The 21447-nt window shown below is 42.4% G+C and overlaps 1 protein-coding gene across 1 annotated transcript in view; it reads left to right on the top strand.

The window, feature by feature from the left end:
• Window positions 1-9933: 9933 nt before the first annotated feature.
• LOC137431110 (uncharacterized) overlaps window positions 9934-21447 on the top strand; it is a 55391-nt gene continuing 43877 nt past the window's right edge. Inside the window, exons 1-9 of the mRNA XM_078782672.1 lie at window positions 9934-10212; window positions 10696-10732; window positions 13200-13321; window positions 13665-13707; window positions 13830-13985; window positions 14664-14797; window positions 19495-19683; window positions 19889-20068; window positions 20200-20379. Of these exons, the coding sequence (XP_078638798.1) occupies window positions 10111-10212; window positions 10696-10732; window positions 13200-13321; window positions 13665-13707; window positions 13830-13985; window positions 14664-14797; window positions 19495-19683; window positions 19889-20068; window positions 20200-20379 (1143 nt within the window). The 5' untranslated portion in view covers window positions 9934-10110. The remainder of the gene's footprint in view (window positions 10213-10695; window positions 10733-13199; window positions 13322-13664; window positions 13708-13829; window positions 13986-14663; window positions 14798-19494; window positions 19684-19888; window positions 20069-20199; window positions 20380-21447) is intronic.

Below are 21447 nucleotides of genomic sequence, written 5' to 3'. Positions count from 1 at the left end.
GCCACCTGAAGGAACTGCCAATCATTTTGCTTCAAGCACCTTCACACCCCACACCTGCTCTCTGCTTCCAGCTTTACCAGGTCAGATACACTTATGCTTACTTAACAAACGAGGAACAATGTTACTGAATGTTAATTTATGTCGTTGGGTTCATAGTCCCAAGGACACATTGAATTTTGCAAACAAACAAAAACAAATGAAATTTTAAATCGGTTCAATTTAACATGAATTGCGTTGACATTAACTATCTTACAATTTCGTTTTGATGTGACGAATAGGTATGACGGTAACCTTTTTAGTTGTCGGTGCGAGTAATATATCCCACATTATTTGAACTACGGTAAATCACCCAGCAGTAGTTACAACAACTCGTGTGAAAGTTCTGAAATATAATTTGGCAGTGAAGACCAATAAAACATTGGTGGCAAGGAAAATTACAAAAACAAAGTTGCTACCATTGAGATTCAAGACAATATTACTTATTGAAATTTTAAGCGACACTGGATTTAAACATAAATTTGAGGGAATTTGAGCCGTTTTGTATAGCTTCCGGCTCCTTTTGAAGAACCTTCTTGTTCAATTTCAGAAGTGTTGAGTGCAGAGTGTTGGCATAGAAAAAAAAATCAAACAAGATAATCTGCGACTGCCAAGGGTAAGCCGGGGAGGCTTACGGTGGGCAATCACCTGCGACTTACCAATGATGGAATATTTTGTTCGGAATGCCATATGACCTTGACCTTCAACGTTTGTGGATATTTTGTTAATTAATAAAATGTGTCTCCCTCGACAATCTATCCATAAACGTCATGAAAATCGGAGGAAAATTATTCAAGTTATGATCAATGAGGTGTTATTTCTTAATTGGGTTCCCATTCGGAAAAAAAGAGTAAGTATGTCAAGGACACTTATCAAATATGAGGTGCACAACTTCAGTGCAGGTACACCGTTATGATGCAATAACATCTTAGAAGGCCAAGCAGTCTTTGAAATTCTGCATTGTCAGAACTGAGATGACATAAAATGGGTTTGTTGTTATTGTTGTTTTTTTTTGTTTTTTTTTATCTGACCACCATTTCACATTGACCTTTAGCCTGGGGGGATGTGATGTAAATTATGTTCCGATCAGACAAACCTTCGTCAAGTTGTGGAGAAACAGGAAGTTTCGTAAGAAAACATTCATAAGCAAAGCAGGAAACGTTCACGTATATCGTACGCATAACATAAGAGACTTTCTAACATTCACCTTCAGACCTTTTGTCTCCATACATTCCTTCCACTTGTTCATCTTCTGCTTCAGTCCATCCATACTTTCTGCAATCAACACCAGATCATCTGCATACAACAATTCCCGCAGTAAACCCTCCTTTACGTTCTGAGCCAGCACCTCCATCACAGATACAAATAGTAGTGGACTTAGTACCGACCCCTGATGCACTCCCACCTTCACCTCAAACTCACCACTGTTCCCGTCCTTCGTCCTTCACAGTCCACGTGAACCATTTTGAAAGAATTGCATCGCATGGAGGAAACAACAGCCAAAGAAGACAGCGACCCAGAATATGAGCACGGGGCTAATGCCGTGTTAATTCGTAGTCGGGGTTAAGGATACTTTCCCCTGTTCGCAATACCCTCTGTGGCTATCCCTAACACTTATAACATCAGCCGGGCAAGCTATTCACGCTCCAATGGACACGATAGCAAAAAGACCTGCCTAGAAGAGGCGGAGCTACAATGGTTTTATGGGCGGGTGGGTGGGGGGGAGGGCTTGGACAGGGTCGGCAGGCCACGTCCCCCCGCCCCTCCAGAGTGATGTGGCCTGATGAGGTGGGCGAAGTGTGAAGAAGAAGCTTCGGAATTCTGGCTTTAGCAGTGTGACTGTGAGGAGGCCCGTTGTCTCGGGTGTGCTGGTATGCTGCAGGATGTGGTCGTGCTTCCTTTTGCAAAGAACAAGATTTTTTTTTTATATCTCTCGTGAACGAGTGTGAAGTGGTGGACAGGGGAGAAAAGAACGAGGGCTGTGCTCCCTGATCGCCTCGATCCCGGGTGCCATCGGCTTTTGGTTTTGCCGCCACCTTTCTGGGCTTCCCACCTGTGTGGCTTCGGGCTCCAACAACTGCCGACTTAGCATGGGATCCATTTTGGGCCAGTTGAGTGCCGGAGTGTGAACTTTACTTTATTACCTTACCCTGTGTGTGTTTTTGTGTCTGTGTGGAGGATCCTCACCTTATCATTTTTACCTCGGCATTTATTTTCTTTATTTTCATTCCGTGCCTTATTTTATTGAAAATAATTATTGTTACATTTTTTGTTGTATTATTCTTGATTGGGTTTCAAAATAAACCCGTGCATTCGCGAGAATAAACGCTTCCTGGTTCTTCAGTCCCGCGGGTCAATAACCGCCAAAATTGTAAATCACCTCGGGAGTTAAAGCTGGTTCGGCTCATCCATCCAAGGCTTGGTGGTAACCCAGCTGTGGACAGGACAGTATTTTTCGTGGTAATGAGTGTGGAAATATTGGTACGAACATGGTTTAAAAGACCGCTCAAGGGAACCCCCGAAAAGTTTGATGACAGGTTGTCTCTTGTTCCAACCAAACCAAAACAGACTTGTTCCACACAAGATTTGTTTTAAATTATAACTGTAACTTGAAAAAAGTCTTATAAATTGTTCTAAAGCACGTAATGTCATACAGTGTATGTGAAGAAATATTAAACGTTTTATCAAAAAATATGAAACAACTGAAGTTCTCCATCTCTGTTATGATTAGCACATGAAGTGGTTAAAGGCAAAAACAAACTTTTACTTTGACATGTACATATGTGCAACGATTCTACTATAATGTGAGAACCTTAAGCGACATTTTCCCGACCTATTTCCCGACGAAATGCTCCTACACATCACACGGTCCATGCTATTCCTAACTCAAACCTACCTTACCTACCTCCATAAACATAACAATACATTTATACTCCATGCATATTCCTATTCGTTGGAGAAATACATTTTTAATGCTGAAGGAACTTGTGAACAGGAGTAAATACAACTTTACATGTACACATAATCCTGTACCGCACTCTTTACTTGTCATTCTACGACAATGTGAGAAGTGTCTGTTTCATTGTACGTTTCTTTATTTGACGTTTATGCATTCCTAAACCGCTGGATAGAATGAGGTGAAAGCTGGTGATTGTTTCTATCCATGTCTTGACTCAATTAGTCATGCTAGAACCTTACAAGAACCGTCAAAACAATTGAACATTTTACATTGTTCATTTTAAAAAGAAAAGATCTGCCAGCAAGCTTGTGGCTCATGCACAGAACAACATACTGTATTTACAAACCAAGTGCAATCCTAAGTACAATATCAACATACAAAATAAGTGAAATCATAATTACATCAACATAAAAAATAAGTGAAATCCTAATTACATTAACATACAGTATCGACAGCCCAAGTGAAAATCCTAACATTTGAAGTTAGTCATAACTTTTATACTTGCTGAAACTGGGAGGAGAAAGTGGAGAGGGAGGAGCGAAGATGGGATTGGTCGCATGAAGAAAAGGGGAGGAGAGCAGTAGGATTGGTTAAGCAAAGTGTAGGTGGGAGGGATGAGGGAAGTGGGGATTGGTCGAATGAAATATTGGGGTGGGAGGGAGCAAAGATTGAGGGATACAATGTGATTGGTCGAGTGAATGCTGCGATGGGTGGACTTCCCGCCGAGTAGGTCCACATATCAAATCTTTTAATGAGGCACATCTGTTTCCCATTGTCTTCTGCTAGACTTTTCGGAGCAATCATCCTTTTAAAGTTCTTGAAGACTTCATTAATTTTTGAAGGTCATTCATTGACTATCTTCAAAAAAAACTTTATTTCAAAGTACCATATCTTTAACTATATTAGCCTTAGTCATAAATAAATAATTACAGTGCCTTTATTATTAAAATTATACCAAATTATTTACCATTCTGTGGTTTTATCCATAATTCATTTATCCTTAACATCATTGTTTCCACAGGACCTGAGTATTCTGCCAGTTGATGTAAGGGTGAAAAACGTGAAAAATGGCACGTGAAACGTGAAAGCTGAATGCCTCAACTCTGTGTTTGCCTCTAAATCTTGTGTCCCAAACCCATCCCTCTCTGTACCCACCGTAACCAGTCGTACCCAGCTGCTCCTGGACTCTGTGTCCTTTCCTCCTGACAAGGTGCAAAAGTTTCTGTCAACCCTCGACTGATTCTGCAACTGGTCCTGATGGCATCAGCCCACGGGTCCTAAAATCCTGTTCCTCCGCTTTACAGAAAAAAGGTGCAAAAACAGATCCTAGCAACTACAGACCAATCAGCCTTCTCCCAAATTATCAGCAAAGTCATGGAATCCATCATTGCTTCGAATATGAAATCTTTCCTCTTCTCCAATGGCTTGATCTCTGATCATCAATTTGGTTTCTGACCAGGTCACTCTACTCTGGACATGCTGCTTCTGCTGTCTCAACAATGGATGGAGGTCCTCAATGCCAAACAGGAAATTAGAGCTGTCTCCTTCGACATATCATGTGCCTTCGATACGGTCTGGCACCCCGCTCTGCTCACCAAACTCTCCTCCTTTGGTATCTGTGGAAATCTCCATGCATGGCTGGCGGACTTCCTCTCTAGTCGTAGTCAACGCGTGGCCCTGAATGGGTTTCTCTCATCTCCTCTTCCTGTTCAGGCTGGAGTTCCCCAAGGCAGTGTTCTGGGCCCTGTGCTTTTTCTGGTCTTCATCAATCATCTCTCCGACTCTCTTGGAAATCCTCTCTATCTCTTTGCTGATGACGCCACTCTCTGCCGCTCCATTCCTCATCCCTCAGATTGGCAGTCTGCAGCCTCCTCACTCTCTGCAGACCTAGACAAAATCACAGACTGGGCAAACAAGTGGAACATGTCTTTCAATCCTGACAAAGCTCACACTCTTATGATGTCTCTCCGAAAAGACCGACTGGACAACCCTCCCATCCACTTTCTGAATCAGGATGCACCATAGGAATCAAACGGCATAGGAATCAAAATGGCGGTGTGTGGAGTCAGCCGTCGCACCGCCGAAATGACATCACATCACCCCTGTCACGTGACCAGATCCTCAACTCTGATTGGTGTACGTTTGAGGGGGCATACATTCATACATACATACATACGGACAGACAAACACTGTTCTCGACGGCTTTGCCCGATGGGCTACGCAGTAAAAAACTTTTAATAAGACTATGCAATGACAACACAGACAAGCACATGTCATTGCCACGCACGATAGGAGGGGTTCTTATTGGAATACTCTGCACTTTGCACTTCACTCACCTTTCTGACAATCGTGAGATGGGGATGTAGGTTCGACATGCCACCAGGAGGTAACGATGAACAACTGGTGGTGAACTGCAGCAAGGCCTCACGTTCGTGCGGGGCCATCTTGCAAAGCACATTCACAAAGCGCAAAAAGCCCGGACTGTGGGAACGCACGCCCACAATGTCATGTGCTCCAATGGTTATTGGGTAAACACAAATCCTATTAAGCTACTGCAAAACCCACAAATGAATTGTGCAGATTTCGTTCCTCTGCTGTGGTCAACACTTCAAGTTCAATGGAAGAGATTTCTGTTGGTTTGGGAGCACAATCCATCAAATTTGCATTGAGATCACAGTAGCTTTACCATCTCTTCCCATCGGAAGGTCAAAGCAAACAGCCATCATTCACCAAATGATTTAGAAGCTGAACACGAGCAAGCTTTTTTAAAAACATGTTTGAGGTGATGAGAAACGTCTGCATTCATGCCAAATTGCAGGAATTCCAATGGGACAGCTGAGAAACAGTAAAGTCTTTTGGGTCCTCTGGATATTTGGGGTCCTCGTGTATTTTCGGTCATATGGGTCTTTGGGTAATTTTGGTCTTTGAGATCCACTGCACCCTCAGGATCTTTAAGGGTCTTTTTGGTGTTTTGGATTGACATCCCACAGACGTAAATGAAGAATCAGTTTACTCTGCACACTTTGCACGTCACGTTCAGCGAATTTCACCTCCCTACACCGTGTATTTATTGTATTTTTTTTTAAAACGCCACCGTACACCGACCTTGAGGCTCGGTTTGCAAGCCACCGTCCACAAATCCGGACATATAATTGCGGCCAACGATATCCCCGAGAGAGGAGGCGGGAAAAAGGATCGTGTGGCATGCCGGGAAACTAAGCAAATCGCCATTCACGCCTCATTAGTGTCCACAGCTCATTTGTACAGGTGAATAATTTGTACAATAAGAACAAAAAAATCAGAATTTACTCACACGATTTTTAAAGGTTGAAAATTTATTTTCTTTATTGGTTCTTGAGTTTACTCTGACACTTTCTTCTCTCAGCTTTCTTTTATTTTTATCGTTCTTTCTTAAACACACACACAATTTCGCGCGTCCTCTTGCATCATCCGCATTACACGCACCTCACCTGCACCTGTACAGGGTGGCCACAAAGTCCCTATGCATAATAATTAATATCGTGTGCCCTATGTTACTTTTGTTTTTATTTTAAAAATTGTATATAAGATCGAGGCTCGTGTAAGAGCTAACATTAATAACAAAAAACAGACACATAAAACATATAATAAAGGGAGCAGGAGACAAGATGGGGAAGAGAGGGTAGCACAAAAGCACAACAAAAGTAGTTCAACGGTATTAGACGGCGGACACTGAAGCACTGATTGACTGGTTGGTATCCACGGTTGATTTATCGACCTGCTGCGGCACAAGAAGTTCATGCGCGGTAGCCTCAGGCCCTGTAAATTTGAGGTCAACTGATGCTACCCCTGTTAGTAGCCACGAAACCCAGGGCCGCAAAAATATAGACAGTTCTGAAGATGTTAATTACATAGGCCAAGGGATTGACCGGCTCTGAAATGACTGGTAACCATGGTGACAATATTTGAAAAATGACGGAATAACACGATACCACAATAATTATAATGGGAACTAGAACGCCACTAAGTAGAGCGCATACTCCCGCCGTGGGTTTAGTTGGAATAATACGTTTTGTTTAACATCCCTTCTCCCCAAAACAATAAATGAAAAAGAAAGTAGGCCCGAACTGTCAGAGAATTTATTTTGATATATCTCGGAATTGGAGGAGAAAAACATCATTTAAGAATAAGAATAAAAGATTTAATGCAGTAAAACAGAAAAATCTTTCCCAAAAAAATTCCTTGATCCGGAATAATATCCTGAGCTTCACCAAAAACTAATGATCAATTCTTCCTTATCCCAAGGGCAATCATCCCACCAACTTTCATCCAAATCCGTTCAGAACTTTTCCAGATATCTTGTTCACAAACACACGAACACATGAACATACGAACACACACACGGACTCCCTTGCGGGAGTAATAAACCTGAAAATCGCAGAGCCAGAACGAGAATTATTTATTTGGTCTGGGAAGCCCATGCGAGGTTTCTTCTTCTTCAGCCTCTCACAACCCTGGGTGAATATGCGATCTTTTAAAAAAAAGTTCGAATTTTGCCAAATCTGTTTTATTCGTTTGTTAATATACCTCAGCCATTGACAAATCTGGAATTATAATTTTATTTGAGGTTCAAATTAACCCGGGAGATTGTGTCAAACGATGCCTGCAAGTCTGTACATGTGATAAATAATTAATCCGCCACAGTCGAAGACTCTTCTTCTTCACACAATAACAACTTCTAGCTTCCAGACCATACATCCAATGATCTTCAAATTTTGCACACTTGTTACTCTTCATGACTTCTACTACAGTATGAAGTTTCACAGCGATCAATGATCGTTTGCAATGCAATCAATGAACCGTTTCATGGTTCAAGAGATATAAATGTTTTTATTATTTGCGTTTAATTAACGATGTCTGCCAAACCACGTGACCTATCGCAAATTCCAAAAGGACATTTTAGTAGACTGATATGCTGAACAGATCTGTGAAGTTTCCCCTCGATTGGATCACAAATGAGGGAGGAGCTAGGTTTTAAATGTTTGTGCTTAAAAACGTTATATAACTCTGAAACCATGTGATGCATGACGTCATGCTCGTTGACTTTTTTGTTCGTCATGGGTATGCGATTCTGCCTGCAAAGTTTGGCCTCGATCTGTTCAGGCGTTTTGGAGAAAATTGGATTTTAGTGTTTTTCACTCAAAACAATATGGCGGCCGAACCACATGGCCTGTGACGTCATAATTACCATAAAAATATTGTACAGACCGAGTCCCTCCTATGGTGAAAATTTGCTCTCAATCGCTCCAATTATTGCAGAGAGAATGGTTTTTAAAGGAAAACAGAAAAAAAAATTCCTGAAAAAATTCCCAAAGAAAATTCCTGGATCCGGAATAACATCCTGAGCTTCACCAAAAACTAATCAATTCTTCCTTATCCCAAGGGAAATCATCCCACCAACTTTCATCCAAATCCGTTCAGAACTTTTCCAGATATCTTGTTCACAAACACACAAACACAGACACGCACACACACACATGGACGGACACGATCGGATGCATTACTCCCTGGCGGGCGTAAATATATGGAAACAAATGACGAGGGCTCATCATCAATGGGTTAACGAACATACTGGAAATTAAATTCCATTTCAATTCGACTATTAGAAGCGACAGCCATCAGAACCCTTAATTGTGAAGTCACGAATGGGCGTGACTGCATGAGTGTGTGACGTCACAGAGCGACAGTTATTTATCGCATTTGAAACATTGCTTCAAGATGGCGAGGACGTGTTTCTTTCTCGTTGCTTTGATTTGTTGTTTCATGCTCTACTTCAACCTCGGTTACCTGCTAGGACTTCAACAGGTGAGCTTTAAAGGAGTGGGAAGATTTACGAGGAGGAAGAAGTGAGAAGGAACAAATGAAGAGTGAGGAGGGAAATCAGGCTGTGATACGTTTTACCTGGTTTAAAGGTGCGGTTCGAAAACCTTCCATGTGGATGGTAAAATGTGCAGGTGCTCGTTTCCACCTCGCTGGAGCTGAGTTTTTCGAACCGACTTCGTCGTGTGTGTGTGTGTGTGTGTGTGTGTGTGTGTGTGTGTGTGTGTGTGTGTGTGTGTGTGTGTGTGTGTGTGTGTGTGTGTGTGTGTGTGTGTGTGTGTCCGATTTCACCACCAATTGGTCCAAATAAGTTTTCCTGATCCAAAATGTTTTTTGCTTCCATCTCTCTCATATAGAAGCTGCCAGGATATTTCGGATACATCTCCGAGAGTCTGGTAAACCTCGTTACGTTTCAGGTATGACGTCAAACAACACTCCATCAATATGTGACAAATTTTCCGTGTAAGCAACAGTACACAAGTGTTTTATAAGAGGAGGTAAAATTCAAAGAGCAGAGATAAAGGACACCAGCAGGAACCTTACAAACAGGTAGGGAAGTGGGAAAGGCAGGTGAGTCGGCTGTGGAATAACTTTGTATCTCCTGAGTCGATATCTCTTCCAACGCACACTTCCACAACATAATAACATTGTCCAGACAGAGCTTATGACGTGGTGTTTTAAAACCTTGTGGTCTCCACACATCATTCGCCACAAACATAAACAATCTCGTCAGGTACAATCGTCCCAATGTTGTTCTTCTGAGTGACCACATGTGCATCAGAAAGAGCTGATGGACAATTTGTATCGAGCTCTGAGTTTACATCGTACACATTTCCGGGTGGTACTTTCCCTTCGACAGTAAAACACAATTCAGGAAATTCACTTTGACTGATACAAGATGTTTTGTTTATCTCTGTCTGTCGTACAGGAGCCTCCAGGTCTTTCTGACCATCTTTGGGAAAGATTCTTCAACTATGTTCCCTTCTTGAAGATAAGATGGTTTCGAGAGGGGGGTGGGGGGGGGGGGCATTGGGATTCCCATGTTTGTATGAGATTATAACCGTGTGTAGCTTTTCTTGGTTACTTGATGCAGCTTTCTTCGCTGGAAGAGCATGGGACTTGATTTATTTGATAATCCTAGCCACCTGGGGTAATTGGTTAGGTGAGAGCGGATTGGTTATACCCTCCAATTGTGGGTGAGAGACGTGATTGCGTCTTGTTATTTATTTGCATGTTCACTGGGATTAGCAGTGCAGATGGTACATCAAGATATTTTGTTTGTGTCTGTCCTCCAGAAACCTCAAAGTTTTTCCGACCATCCCTTGAAAAGACTCTTCAACCTTGTTCCTTTCTTGAAGGTAAGATGGCATGGATGACTCCAGGTACGTGATATAAAATACTATATTGGGATGAAGGTTAAAATTTATATATAACATTAAACCGGTAAACCAGTTCAGTTGCAGTTTGTAATAAAACACAGAACCACCGCTGCCTGATACAGTACCAGCTGCTACACCGCTAACTGTAGCAACAATCAGCCTAGACGCCTTCAGAAGGCTTTTATTTGGCAAATCAGGAGCCCACCTCTTGAGGAAATGGATCAATCCAGGGACATATTTCTGGCTCACTGGTTGTCATCAGCATGGAGTGGATACCCCTTGGGCTGAGGAGTTTGGCTGGTAGACCATCCTGTGGTGTGTGTGCACGTCTGTGTGCATGAGTGCATCTGTGTGCGCTTGTTGTGAGAGAGTACAACTTTGACTCGAGGACTCAAACTCGAAGAAGAAGATGAGTGAAAACCTATCCTTTTTGACATTGTTGCTCTTTCTATTCTAACGCAGCCCCGGAAAACAAACTGGATATCAAAACTCTCTCAGGGTAAGTCATTATGTTCCATTATGTTCATTTTCATCTTTGTTCTATTTGCCATACATGATGAGATTGCAGATTGAATCGAATTCACACGCATTGAACAGAACACCACAAATGTAAGTATGTTTATTCACTTCTTTTTTTTGTATACAAGATCGAGGCTCGTGAAAGAGCTTACACTTGAACAAGCATGTGGTAAGATGAACCGATTGGAGCAGAAGAAGAGCAGCAGACATTTGCAGTGAAGTTCGTCATAACCAAGTCTCGAAGAGAAGATACTCCATTGACTGAGATCCGGGTCGGGAAATTGACAGATTGTGCCAGTCCCCGTTGGTCGCAGAAGTCCTTTGCTGAAGAGCCATGACTGGTGAGAGAGGTACCCACACCCAGCCAACTGGCATGGTGACAGTTGAAATCACCACATATGAGGAAGAGACGGTTGGGATGAGTGGATAGAAGTTGGTCCATGTTGTCAGACAGCGAGATGTAGATGGAGTCATCACTGTTTGGTGGACGGTACAACACACACATGAAAAAAAGGTGGGAGCGAAGGGGATGCCGTAGCCAGAGGTACTCCTGGGGGTGAGATGGAAAGAGGGCAGTGCAGGGCAAGTGAGGAAGAGAGTTTTTGATAAAGATAGCAACCACACCACCAGGACGAGGCTCAGGTCTATCATACCGGAGGAGGGAGTAACCAGGGAGAGATATTAAGGAATCAGAGACATCTTGAAGGAGGAAAGTTTCTGTTAAGCAGATCAAGTCTGGTTTGTCAGAAGCAACCTGAATGGAGAGATCAATCAAGTTTGAGCGAAGGCCCCAGATGTTTGAGGTCCATACCGTTAATGAAGAGGAAGGGGGAGCATCGGATACAGGACAGGGGAGGGGAGGGGTCGGGTAAGATGTGGAAGAGGAGGAGGAGGTAGGGAGAGCTGTTGAAGGTGTGTCAGAGATTTCAGAATAGTTCGGAGGAAGGGAAGGATGAGGAGGACAAGGGGTTTGATGGTGATTGGGTGAGGCACAGCGAGGTGTTGTTTCAGGGGGGTGGGGAGGGGCAGAGAGAGGAAGAAGTTTGGAGGAGTTGGAGGTTGACAATTGGAAGGGAGAGGAAGCGGGGAGGATGCTTTGAGGAGGAGGGGGGAGAAGGGAGAATTGGAGAAAAAAAAGTCGAGTGGGGAGATTTGAAGGGGAGAGGGGAGTTTTTAAGGAGAGGGGTGAAGGTGTAATTTAGGAGGAGCGAGGTGAGGGGGGAGTTTGGGAGGGGATGGTGAGGGGGGAGTTTCGGAGAGGAGGGGTGAGGGGGATGTTTAGGAGGGGAGGGGCGAGGGTGGAGTTTAGGAGGGGAAGGGTAAGGGGGGAGTTTGGGAGGGGATGGTGAGGGGGGAGTTTAGGAGAGGAGGGGTGAGGGGATGTTTAGGAGGGGAGGGGCGAGGGTGGAGTTTAGGAGGGGAAGGGTGAGGGGGGAGTTTGGGAGGGGATGGTGAGGGGGGAGTTTAGGAGAGGAGGGGTGAGGGGGATGTTTAGGAGGGGAGGGGCGAGGGTGGAGTTTATGAGGGGAGGGATGAGTTTGGATTTTAGAAAGTGTTGGACAATTATAAATGGAAAACGAACATTTATTGCAAAATTAGTTTCTTGTGATTTTCAAGTCAGAGATCCTTTTGAAAACGTTGGAAGAACGAACGAACACGAACAAAGAAGGAAATAAATAATGTATATATATGTATTTTTTTAATTAAGATTTTAAACAAAGGGTAAGATGTTCGGGGGAAGTATGGGGTGAAAAGAAGACTCGGAAAAACTGTGAGAGAACGAAAATAAATGGACCACAATCGACCGCTGAGAGAAGACAACAAGGCCTCAAGGCAGTAAACTTGAAAGACCAGGCCTCAAAATCGTGGCAGGAAATAACCGACGATTTTATACAGGTGTGCATGATTTACACCAAGATCTTCCTAGAGACACATAGTAAGTACACACACCGTGACATAAAAATACAGTTTTGACAAAAATACAAACGGGAACAATTACTTAACTTTGATAGCATGGAGAGCGTGGAGATCTTCGAAAAAACACAACTTCGCCTGCAAAAGCGGCAGCGGAAGTTCCCTTCTTCAGGCAAATTTCAGGTAAATTACCTTTTCTTCAGGTGAAACTTCGGGTAAATTACCTTGTCTAGTTTTGATCATTTATAACTTATCTCCTATTATTTGAAGCACAATGAAACCAAGAAACCACTTTCTCTGGGTTAATCTGCTGGTGGTCTTTATCTGAACTCCTCGCTCATGTTGCCAAGGAAGATAGGTGTTCAGGTCCCTCGTGCGATGGAATTGTTCATTGTCTACCAATGTCTTTGTAATTCACATTCAAGTACACAGATGTTTATATCAATATCCTTGTCCCCTAATTGATGTATGTATCTTTGAATCAATGAAAGTTGAAATAAGCCTTTTAACACTCTCTTTGCTCTTGTTTACAGGACTAACATCTTCCTGGAGCGAGTACTTCAACCGAGCCGCCACTCAACACTGGCAGATGGGAATGATGATGAATTACCAAAAATTTATTACACTTGTCGTGTTCCTCAGCCTCATCATCGAGGTATAAAAGTGATATAAGCTCATGGGCTTTGGTTAACAATCTCGTTGACAGACCATTTCAGAGTTTATTTTGGGTGAAAAAGTTCAAGTGATAAAATGCAGTCCCAAACGGAATTACACCTCAGATTGAACAAGTGATGCTAAACAGCAGGAGGTCATATACCCAAGGATCCATCGCTACTTGGTGGAGGAGTAGACCGTGGGGTTTGTGATTAGTCTCAGTCAAGATTGAGAAATGTCAGGTTTTAAATTTTAAAATATCCCAAAACAACAACCCAACAAAAATATGCCAAGACACAAGGTCCTCTCTTAATGTGTATTGTTTGCTGCTCTTTGTGTTACAGATCATAAATGGCTTCCAGAATCACCGACATCGCAACAAATGCTGTAAGTTCAAGCTTCTGGAATTGAGATTGGGGACATTTTACGAAAGTACACTAATAATAAAATTAAATTAACTTGAGGAATTGCCACTCCATCTGGTAATGATTTTGTTAACTCATTCACAGCCTGCACGGGAAAAAACTACACGAAGAGCAGAAGCACCGGGAGACGGAATGATGGGATCCCGGAAGTGGATGCTCTTATGGTGATCATGGAATCACAGCAGCATCACACATCGCGACCACCAGCTCTTCAGAATCAGACGGCCATGCTACAGAGAGGTGATGGTTTATCCACAGTGATGCAGAGCGGCTTCAGATCATATGGCATCAGATCAGAGGCCCGAGAGAATGTGTCTCTTGTGTCTCATGGAATGGAGAATGGAAATTTAGAGTTTTGTACAATCCTCAATTTGATGTCCATTTGGTTCACGACAATCAATCAGCAAGTGATCATCACTGTTCATGCATCCCGACATGTAAACACCCGATGGTGTATGATTGAATCGGATTCAGTCGGAATCGGAATACCCAACCAACTAGGAATACCTGTACAGTGTGAACTTGGCCAGTCAGCCTGTAAGAATGCACTGGGATCACCTGGATCAACTAAATACATCCTGACATCTAAAAGTTCCTCCCCAGTCCTTGAGCAACAGGGATGGTCTGATATTACTCACCATCTGGTATCACTAGTATCAGATAATGTAACTGAACAAGGCAACACTCATTTTGCAATAAATGTTCGTTTTCCACTAACCGTCCAACACTTTCTACAATCCAAACTCCACCCTCCCCTCCCAATTTCCCCTCTCCTCCAAACTCACCCCTCCCCTCCTAATCTCCAAACTCACCCCTCCCCTCCCAATCTCCCCCATATCTGAACTTAGTGATATTCTGTCCATTGATCTTTTTCTGTCACAATATCTGTTTCATGTTCATTTTTCCTCTTCTTTCCAGGATCTTCTCTCTGTCATGGTGAAGATGATGAGAGTTCTTCCGGTGATGAGAGTACTTCCGGTGATGAGACTACTTCCATTGATGGTAGTTATTGCAGACCTGATCTTGGAGAGTACGAGGTGCAGCAGGTGGTGGTAAGCAAGACATTCAATTTCCTTTTTGTGCCTCTGTTACCGAAGTCGCCGGAGGCATTATGTTTTCAGGTTGTCCGTCCGTCCGTCCGTGATAGGTTTTCATTACCGCGATAACTTGAGAACTGCTGAAGGGATCTTAGTCAAACTTGGTGCAGGTATGTATAATGAGGTAAAGATTAACTGATTAGATTTTGGGGTCACGAGGTGAAAGGTCAGAGGTCATGTTTGGAAAAATCCTGTTACCGCAATAACTTGTGAACCAGTGATGTGATCTGCCCAAAGTTGATACAAGGATGTATTATGATGCTGAGATTAAATTATTTGATTTTGGCGTCAAGAGGTTAAAGGGTCAAAAGGTATCTGTGATAGGTCTACAACTTGAGAATGACTGAAGCGATCTAATTCAAACTTGGCACAGGTATGTATAATGATGTAAAGATGAACTGATTAGATTTTCTGGTCAAGAGGTTAAAGGTCACAGGTCATGTTAAGTAAAAAATTATGTTGCTGCGCCAACTCCTGAACCAGTAATGGGATTTTGAACACACTTGGTGTTAGTGTTTATGATACAAACATGAACTGATTGGATTGTGGCATCAACAAATTAAAGTTCAGAGGTCACGCCAGGTAAAAATGTGATAACTTGAGAACAGCTGATGGGATTTAAATCAAACTTGGTGCAGGTATTATAATGATGTAAACATGAGCTGATTAAATTTTGGGGGGAAGAGGTCAGAGGTCCTGTTTCGGAAAAAATGTTTTGCTGTTCTAACTTGTGAACCGGCAATGGGATTTTGCCCAAACTTGGTACAAGTATATATTATGATGCAAAGATGAACTTCTTATATTTTGGCATCAAATGTGAGAATTGAGGTGATTTGGTGATTTTAGTGAGGTCAGAGGTCATGTCAGGTAAAATGTGATAACTTGAGAACAGCTGATGGGATTTAAATCAAACTTGGTACAAGTTTCAAGTTCACAAACGTACAGTCGTTCTGTCGACGATTTTGCGATTTCCCAATTTTGTACTTTGTGATGTATTATGGTGTTTCTATCAGTCTTGTAAGTTCTGAAAACGTTCGAGAATAAAAGTTCAGTCTTATCAAGTGATGTACGTGTGAGTTGAGGCGACGCAAGTCGGTGGTGCTATAATTACGTGATGACATAATTGGTGGTATTACTCCATTTATTTATTATTCCAATTATTTCTTCCTTTTTAGTTCCCATGAGATATCTTAGTCGTTGATGTGAGCTGTCTAGCCTGGGTTTGAATCCCAACCCAGCTATAAACTGTCATTCCGGTGTTTCATAGGCCCTGTGATTCATCAATGTGTGTGTCGTCCTTCGGATGGACGTTAAACTGGTCATCCGTATGCCAGAATTAGTTGGTGGACATTAAAGATCCCACGATGTACTTCACAAAGAGGAGGCAAACTATCGCTGGCAACCTGAACACATTTCAAATTCCTGCCCCAACTTCCGTACGCTGAGCTGGAGTGGTGACCTGACCAGCATTGTGGCCAAATATCTGCTCTGCTTAGACTAGGAGTTTCAATAAAAGGAAGAAGAGGAGATGCAAGGAGTAAAGGAAGAAGAGAATCAGGGAAAGGAAGAAAAAGATGCATTGCTAGCGAAACGAGAGGTGCAGAAGGGACAGAAAAAGGAACACCAATTAGAGCTGGAATCCACTAATTACCACTAATTACCAACCAATTATAATTATCGTTGCTTGTATGTGTGAATTATTATCTTCATTATGCTATTTCTGTCTCTTCGTGAGCGCAATGTTTCTACCACACAGGTCGAGGTTCTTTCAGAACGCTTGATCATGCAAGATGATCAATTCGATGAGATCACCGTGAAAAACAACAAACTTTCGGCGGATCTCAAAAACGTTACCAGCATCTTGTCGGAAGTGGAACTTCAGCTCGAGGAGCAGCAACAACAACATGAGGAACAGCAACAGAAGAACGTTGAGAGCTGCCAAAAGGTAAATAACCGTTATCAAACATGTGGGACTACAGATGGCCAAGGTGGTGAACATCATGCTCACCTGCACATGTTCTGATGAGTTTTAACACCTTGCACGGTTCATGCTGCTCTTGAGACTTTCACAAATGGAAGACTGTTGATTGAGATTTGTGAAACTAGTCCACCTGCTAACTACAGGAGAGCCAGGAAGGGTCATTCCTCTTTGGGGTATTTCGATTACAGTCGATCTATGGTCGGGTCTCAAGAACATTGGGTGTGTGTTCATTTACCAAGCTTCTTGTGGAGAGATCGTCAAGTGGTTTAAGCATTTGAGCAAGCACTCCATTCAAAACCGTGAAAGAACGGCTGGCTTGGCAAGCGCTAGCTAGCTGCTTGGTAAAGGAGCACAGCCCGAGCTTGTCCCTTTCAGTTTCGCGTTGAACAGAAGGAGCTTGTTTCAAAAGTTCACTACGAAAAACGCCACGTTAGCGCCAGGAAAGGCCATGTTATTAACCCAACATTTGTGGGTTATTTAGAGTACAGTAGATCTTCGCTCAGTTCTGTAAGTAAACCTTACTTCACGGATGTTGGGATTCCTCCAAATTTCTTAATTTAGTGTTTTAAAGAGCATTAGCGACTGTTTAAAAAGTTAATCACACGTGTTTGTAGTTCATAATAGCCGGCGAAGCCGGTGTTGTCAATAAACGCGTACGTATTATGTCGAAAACCTGATTATGCCTTGGCTTGAGAATTCCGAAGCGCAATGGAGGCCGCCAACTTGCGGATGCGGAAGTATGCATAACAAATTGAAAACGTTCAATAGGAGTTTCTTTCACCCGTCATTGTTTGATTCACAATCTTATGCACCTCTAATTTATTATTAAAATACTTTAAGACCAACCTCGGCCCGCACGGGCCTGGTAATAGCCGGCGAAGCCGGTGTTGTCAATAAACGCGTACGTATTATGTCGAAAACCTGATTATGCCTTGGCTTGAGAATTCCGAACGCAATGGAGGCCGCCAACTTGCGGATGCGGAAGTATGCATAACAAATTGAAAACGTTCAATAGGAGTTTCTTTCACCCGTCATTGTTTGATTCACAATCCTATGCACCTCTAATTTATTGTTAAAATACTTGAAGGTATTACCAGGCCCGTGCGGGCCGAGGTTGATCTTAAACGAAACGCGTCACCAAACACCGGACCCAATGAGAGTCGAGCATTTGAAAAAATATTTCTAAAACCAAATCACGCACTGGAGGCCGCCATTGACCGGATGCGGAAGTTTGCATAAACCAATTGCGAAAAAGTTCAATAGGAGTTTGTTTCACCCGTCTTTCTTTGATTCACAATCTAATGAATCTCTAATTTGTAATTAAAATACGTTAAGACCAACCTCGTTATCTTCACCGAAAATCGTCACCAAACACCAAAACCAATGAGATTCGAGCATTTGAAAAAGAAAAATTTTAAAGCTTATTACGCGTTTCGGAAGGTGAAAACGGCATCCAATATTCTAAAATTGACGAAGAATTATTTTTTTAGAAATCTCTTGGCCATCGGGGATAGTTTTTCACCGCCAGAAATATGGTATAAGCGGTTTACATATTTAGTTTAGAAATATGGATAGTTTTTCACGGCCAGAAATACGGTATAAGCGTTTACATATTTAGTTTAGAAATACGGATAGTTTGTCACGGCCGGAAATATCCGAAGTTGAGACGGAATTCACCGAATTCATCACTGTAAGCTAACTTCTTCTGGTGGAGGAAGCCGCAGTGCCCGGAGAGAACCAGTCCTGACAGCGACTGAAGTTAGAAGACTACACACATACTGCGAAAACGTATGTTAAGCCCAGTTAAAATTTCTTAAAATAGGCCTTAAGCTAGCACATCGTATAGTTACTTCCTTAAGCTTCTTGTGACATTTATTGTATGCAGGTATTGGGGAGGACTGTCTGCTCTTCTCTTTTACCAAGTCATACCAGGTACGGTACCTACACCGACCTACTATCAACTACCTAACCTACTGATGCCATAGTGATGGGTAAAATAGTGGCAAGAGGCTTTGGCTTCGCCAGCTCATTGTGGCTTTGCAGTCGGTACTAGTATTTTTACTTCCAGTAGAAGCTGTTGATCACACAGAAACGCCATTATAGCAATAAGATATTTATACACGTTATCACTGCAGGAAAAACACCTTGGGGAAGTCGGACATTATTAGTATGAATATTATTTTGTATTAGCATCAATAATATGCGATTATATTATCATTAATTTTGTTATTAAAAGCGTCTTTGGAAAAACGCCACGATAAATCTTCTTTGGAAAAACGCCACGATAAAGCTAATTTAACATTTATATACACCTCAACGTTCAACCCCATTGACGGCAATGGCGGGGAAACTCGCCCGGGGGGAGAAAACCCCCTTGGGGAGGGGGGCAAATGAATGTGCTACAACCTTCATTGTGCAACCCTTCGTCATGCTGTCAGGTTTGGTTGAGATTGGTCTTGGATAAGTAACGACAGAATGTGTTGGCGTCAAAAATTCATCAGATCAGACACGAAATGGCGTATTTAGTGTGATTCCATGTGAACTTTGCACTGAAACCAGAATTGATCCCACTTTAGACTTGAGAACACACCTCCATAAAGTATTGATTATGTGTAGATCAGAAAACAGTAACTTTAACTGTTGATTACACTGTCATGTTTCTACCACACAGGTCGAGGTTCTTTCACAACGCTTGATCATGCAAGATGATCAATTCGATGAGATCACCGTGAAAAACAACGAACTTTCGGCGGATCTCACGAAAGTTTCCAGCACCTTGTCGGAAGTGGAACTTCAGCTCGAGGAGCAGCAACAACAACATGAGGAGCAGCAACAGAAGAACGTTGAGAGCTGCCAACAGGTAAAGAACCGTTATCCAACATGTTGGATTACAGATGGCCAAGGTGGTGAACATCATGCTCACCTGCACATGTTCTGATGAGTTTTAACACCTTGTAGGATTCATGCTGCTCATGAGACTTTCACAAGTGGAAGACTGTTGATTGGAAAGTAGAACAGAAAACAAACTTTCCTGTCAATGACACCGTCATGTTTCTGTCGCACAGGTCGACCTGCTACCTGAGCTGTTGAAAGCAAATGAGCATAAACACCATGGGCTCGCTGTCCAATTTGAAGGACTTTCAGGGCATCAATCACACCTGAGCAGCAGGTTTGCTGCATTGGAACAGCAGCAGCAAGAACAGCGAGAGAGGCAGGAGCACCAGGATGTTGATTACCATCAACAGGTGAGCAACCGTTATCAAACAATGTGGGACTTGCTCTGCAATGTGTAACCGGTGAACACAAAAGAGCAGATACCAAAGAGTTGAAGATAATGTTTCCCTTGATGTGTCTTATGTGTTTTAATCACTTGCAGGTGACGCAGCTGGAGACGGATTTGGAGGATCGAGACAACCGCTGGAGAGACGTGGCCGTTAAAAACCACAACGCCATGAAAGCGATGTACGAGCTGTTCAAGTGGATGGAGAAATTGAAAGCGAAGGAACAGGTGTGCCGAAAGAACCAGCAGCAGGTGTATCCATCACAGCCAAATAAGGTACCGCAGCACAATCTCAAGAAGCCAACACAAATACTACAGTTAACCCATGAAGTGCTCCATTTACTGCTTGTTCGGCCATAAATGCTTTTTGTTAACGGCTTTTCTCCACCAATTAGAAGCAAGATTTCCATAAGTTACCTGGGAATTACACATTGTAAGAAAAGTCATGATTCGTTCTTTTGGTTGACGTCAGTTTAAACTCATTTACTGGAGGATAGTGGCCCAACGCTCTTTTTGGGTTAACAATGTTTATGATAACAGTTTTTGGGGTAACTTTATAGGTTAAAAACAACATTGTTGGGCAGTCATCAAAACACGGAAACCAACTTGCATTTCTGAACATTCGAATCATTTTCCAATCTGGTTTTACTTTGGAACACGATATTTACTGGTGAAGAACTCGTCCTCAGGTTCGGGTTAATTCCGTCGAAAATGGCGTATTTTAGTCCAACTTGTAATATCGACTTTCACCACCAGGAGGCGCCACACGATAAACATTTACATAGAGAGAATTGGTGTACACGTCCACCCTGAACCCTGGGGACTGAATTGTTTTTACCCCCTAAAACTTTCATGTGCACACCCCTCATACAACCAAAAGTTTTCAACTCATTCTGTCCAGTGGTTCAGGAGTGCATGGATGTCAAACAAACACACAAACAAGTACAGATACATTCAAAGTACACCGACCCCATGCCAAATAATTAAATATCCTACAGCGCGGCATGTCCGGGCGCCTATGGCGCCCGACAATACCGCAGTGCAGCTCATAGAGACTGCATTGGGAGGGAGAGGTGTATGCTAATTGATTGATTAATTGTATAATTAAAATCATATAAAGGATTATCACAAAATATTTTCTTAATAAATTGGCTATTAGCATAACTAAACCACTAGTGCTTCATCCGAAGACGTTTCTTTTAGAAATTTAATTAAATATGTCATCAATAAAAAATTAAATAATTGATTGATTAATCAATAAATAATTAATCGATTAAATGATTAATCAATAAATCAAATATATCCTTGATAGCCACATCACTTGGTCACTCATGTCCAAATATT

The sequence above is a fragment of the Myxine glutinosa genome, chromosome 7 (assembly GCF_964187855.1).
Source record: "Myxine glutinosa chromosome 7, kmMyxGlut1.1, whole genome shotgun sequence".
Lineage (NCBI taxonomy): Eukaryota > Metazoa > Chordata > Myxini > Myxiniformes > Myxinidae > Myxine > Myxine glutinosa.
This window is presented reverse-complemented; position numbering and strand designations above follow the sequence as displayed.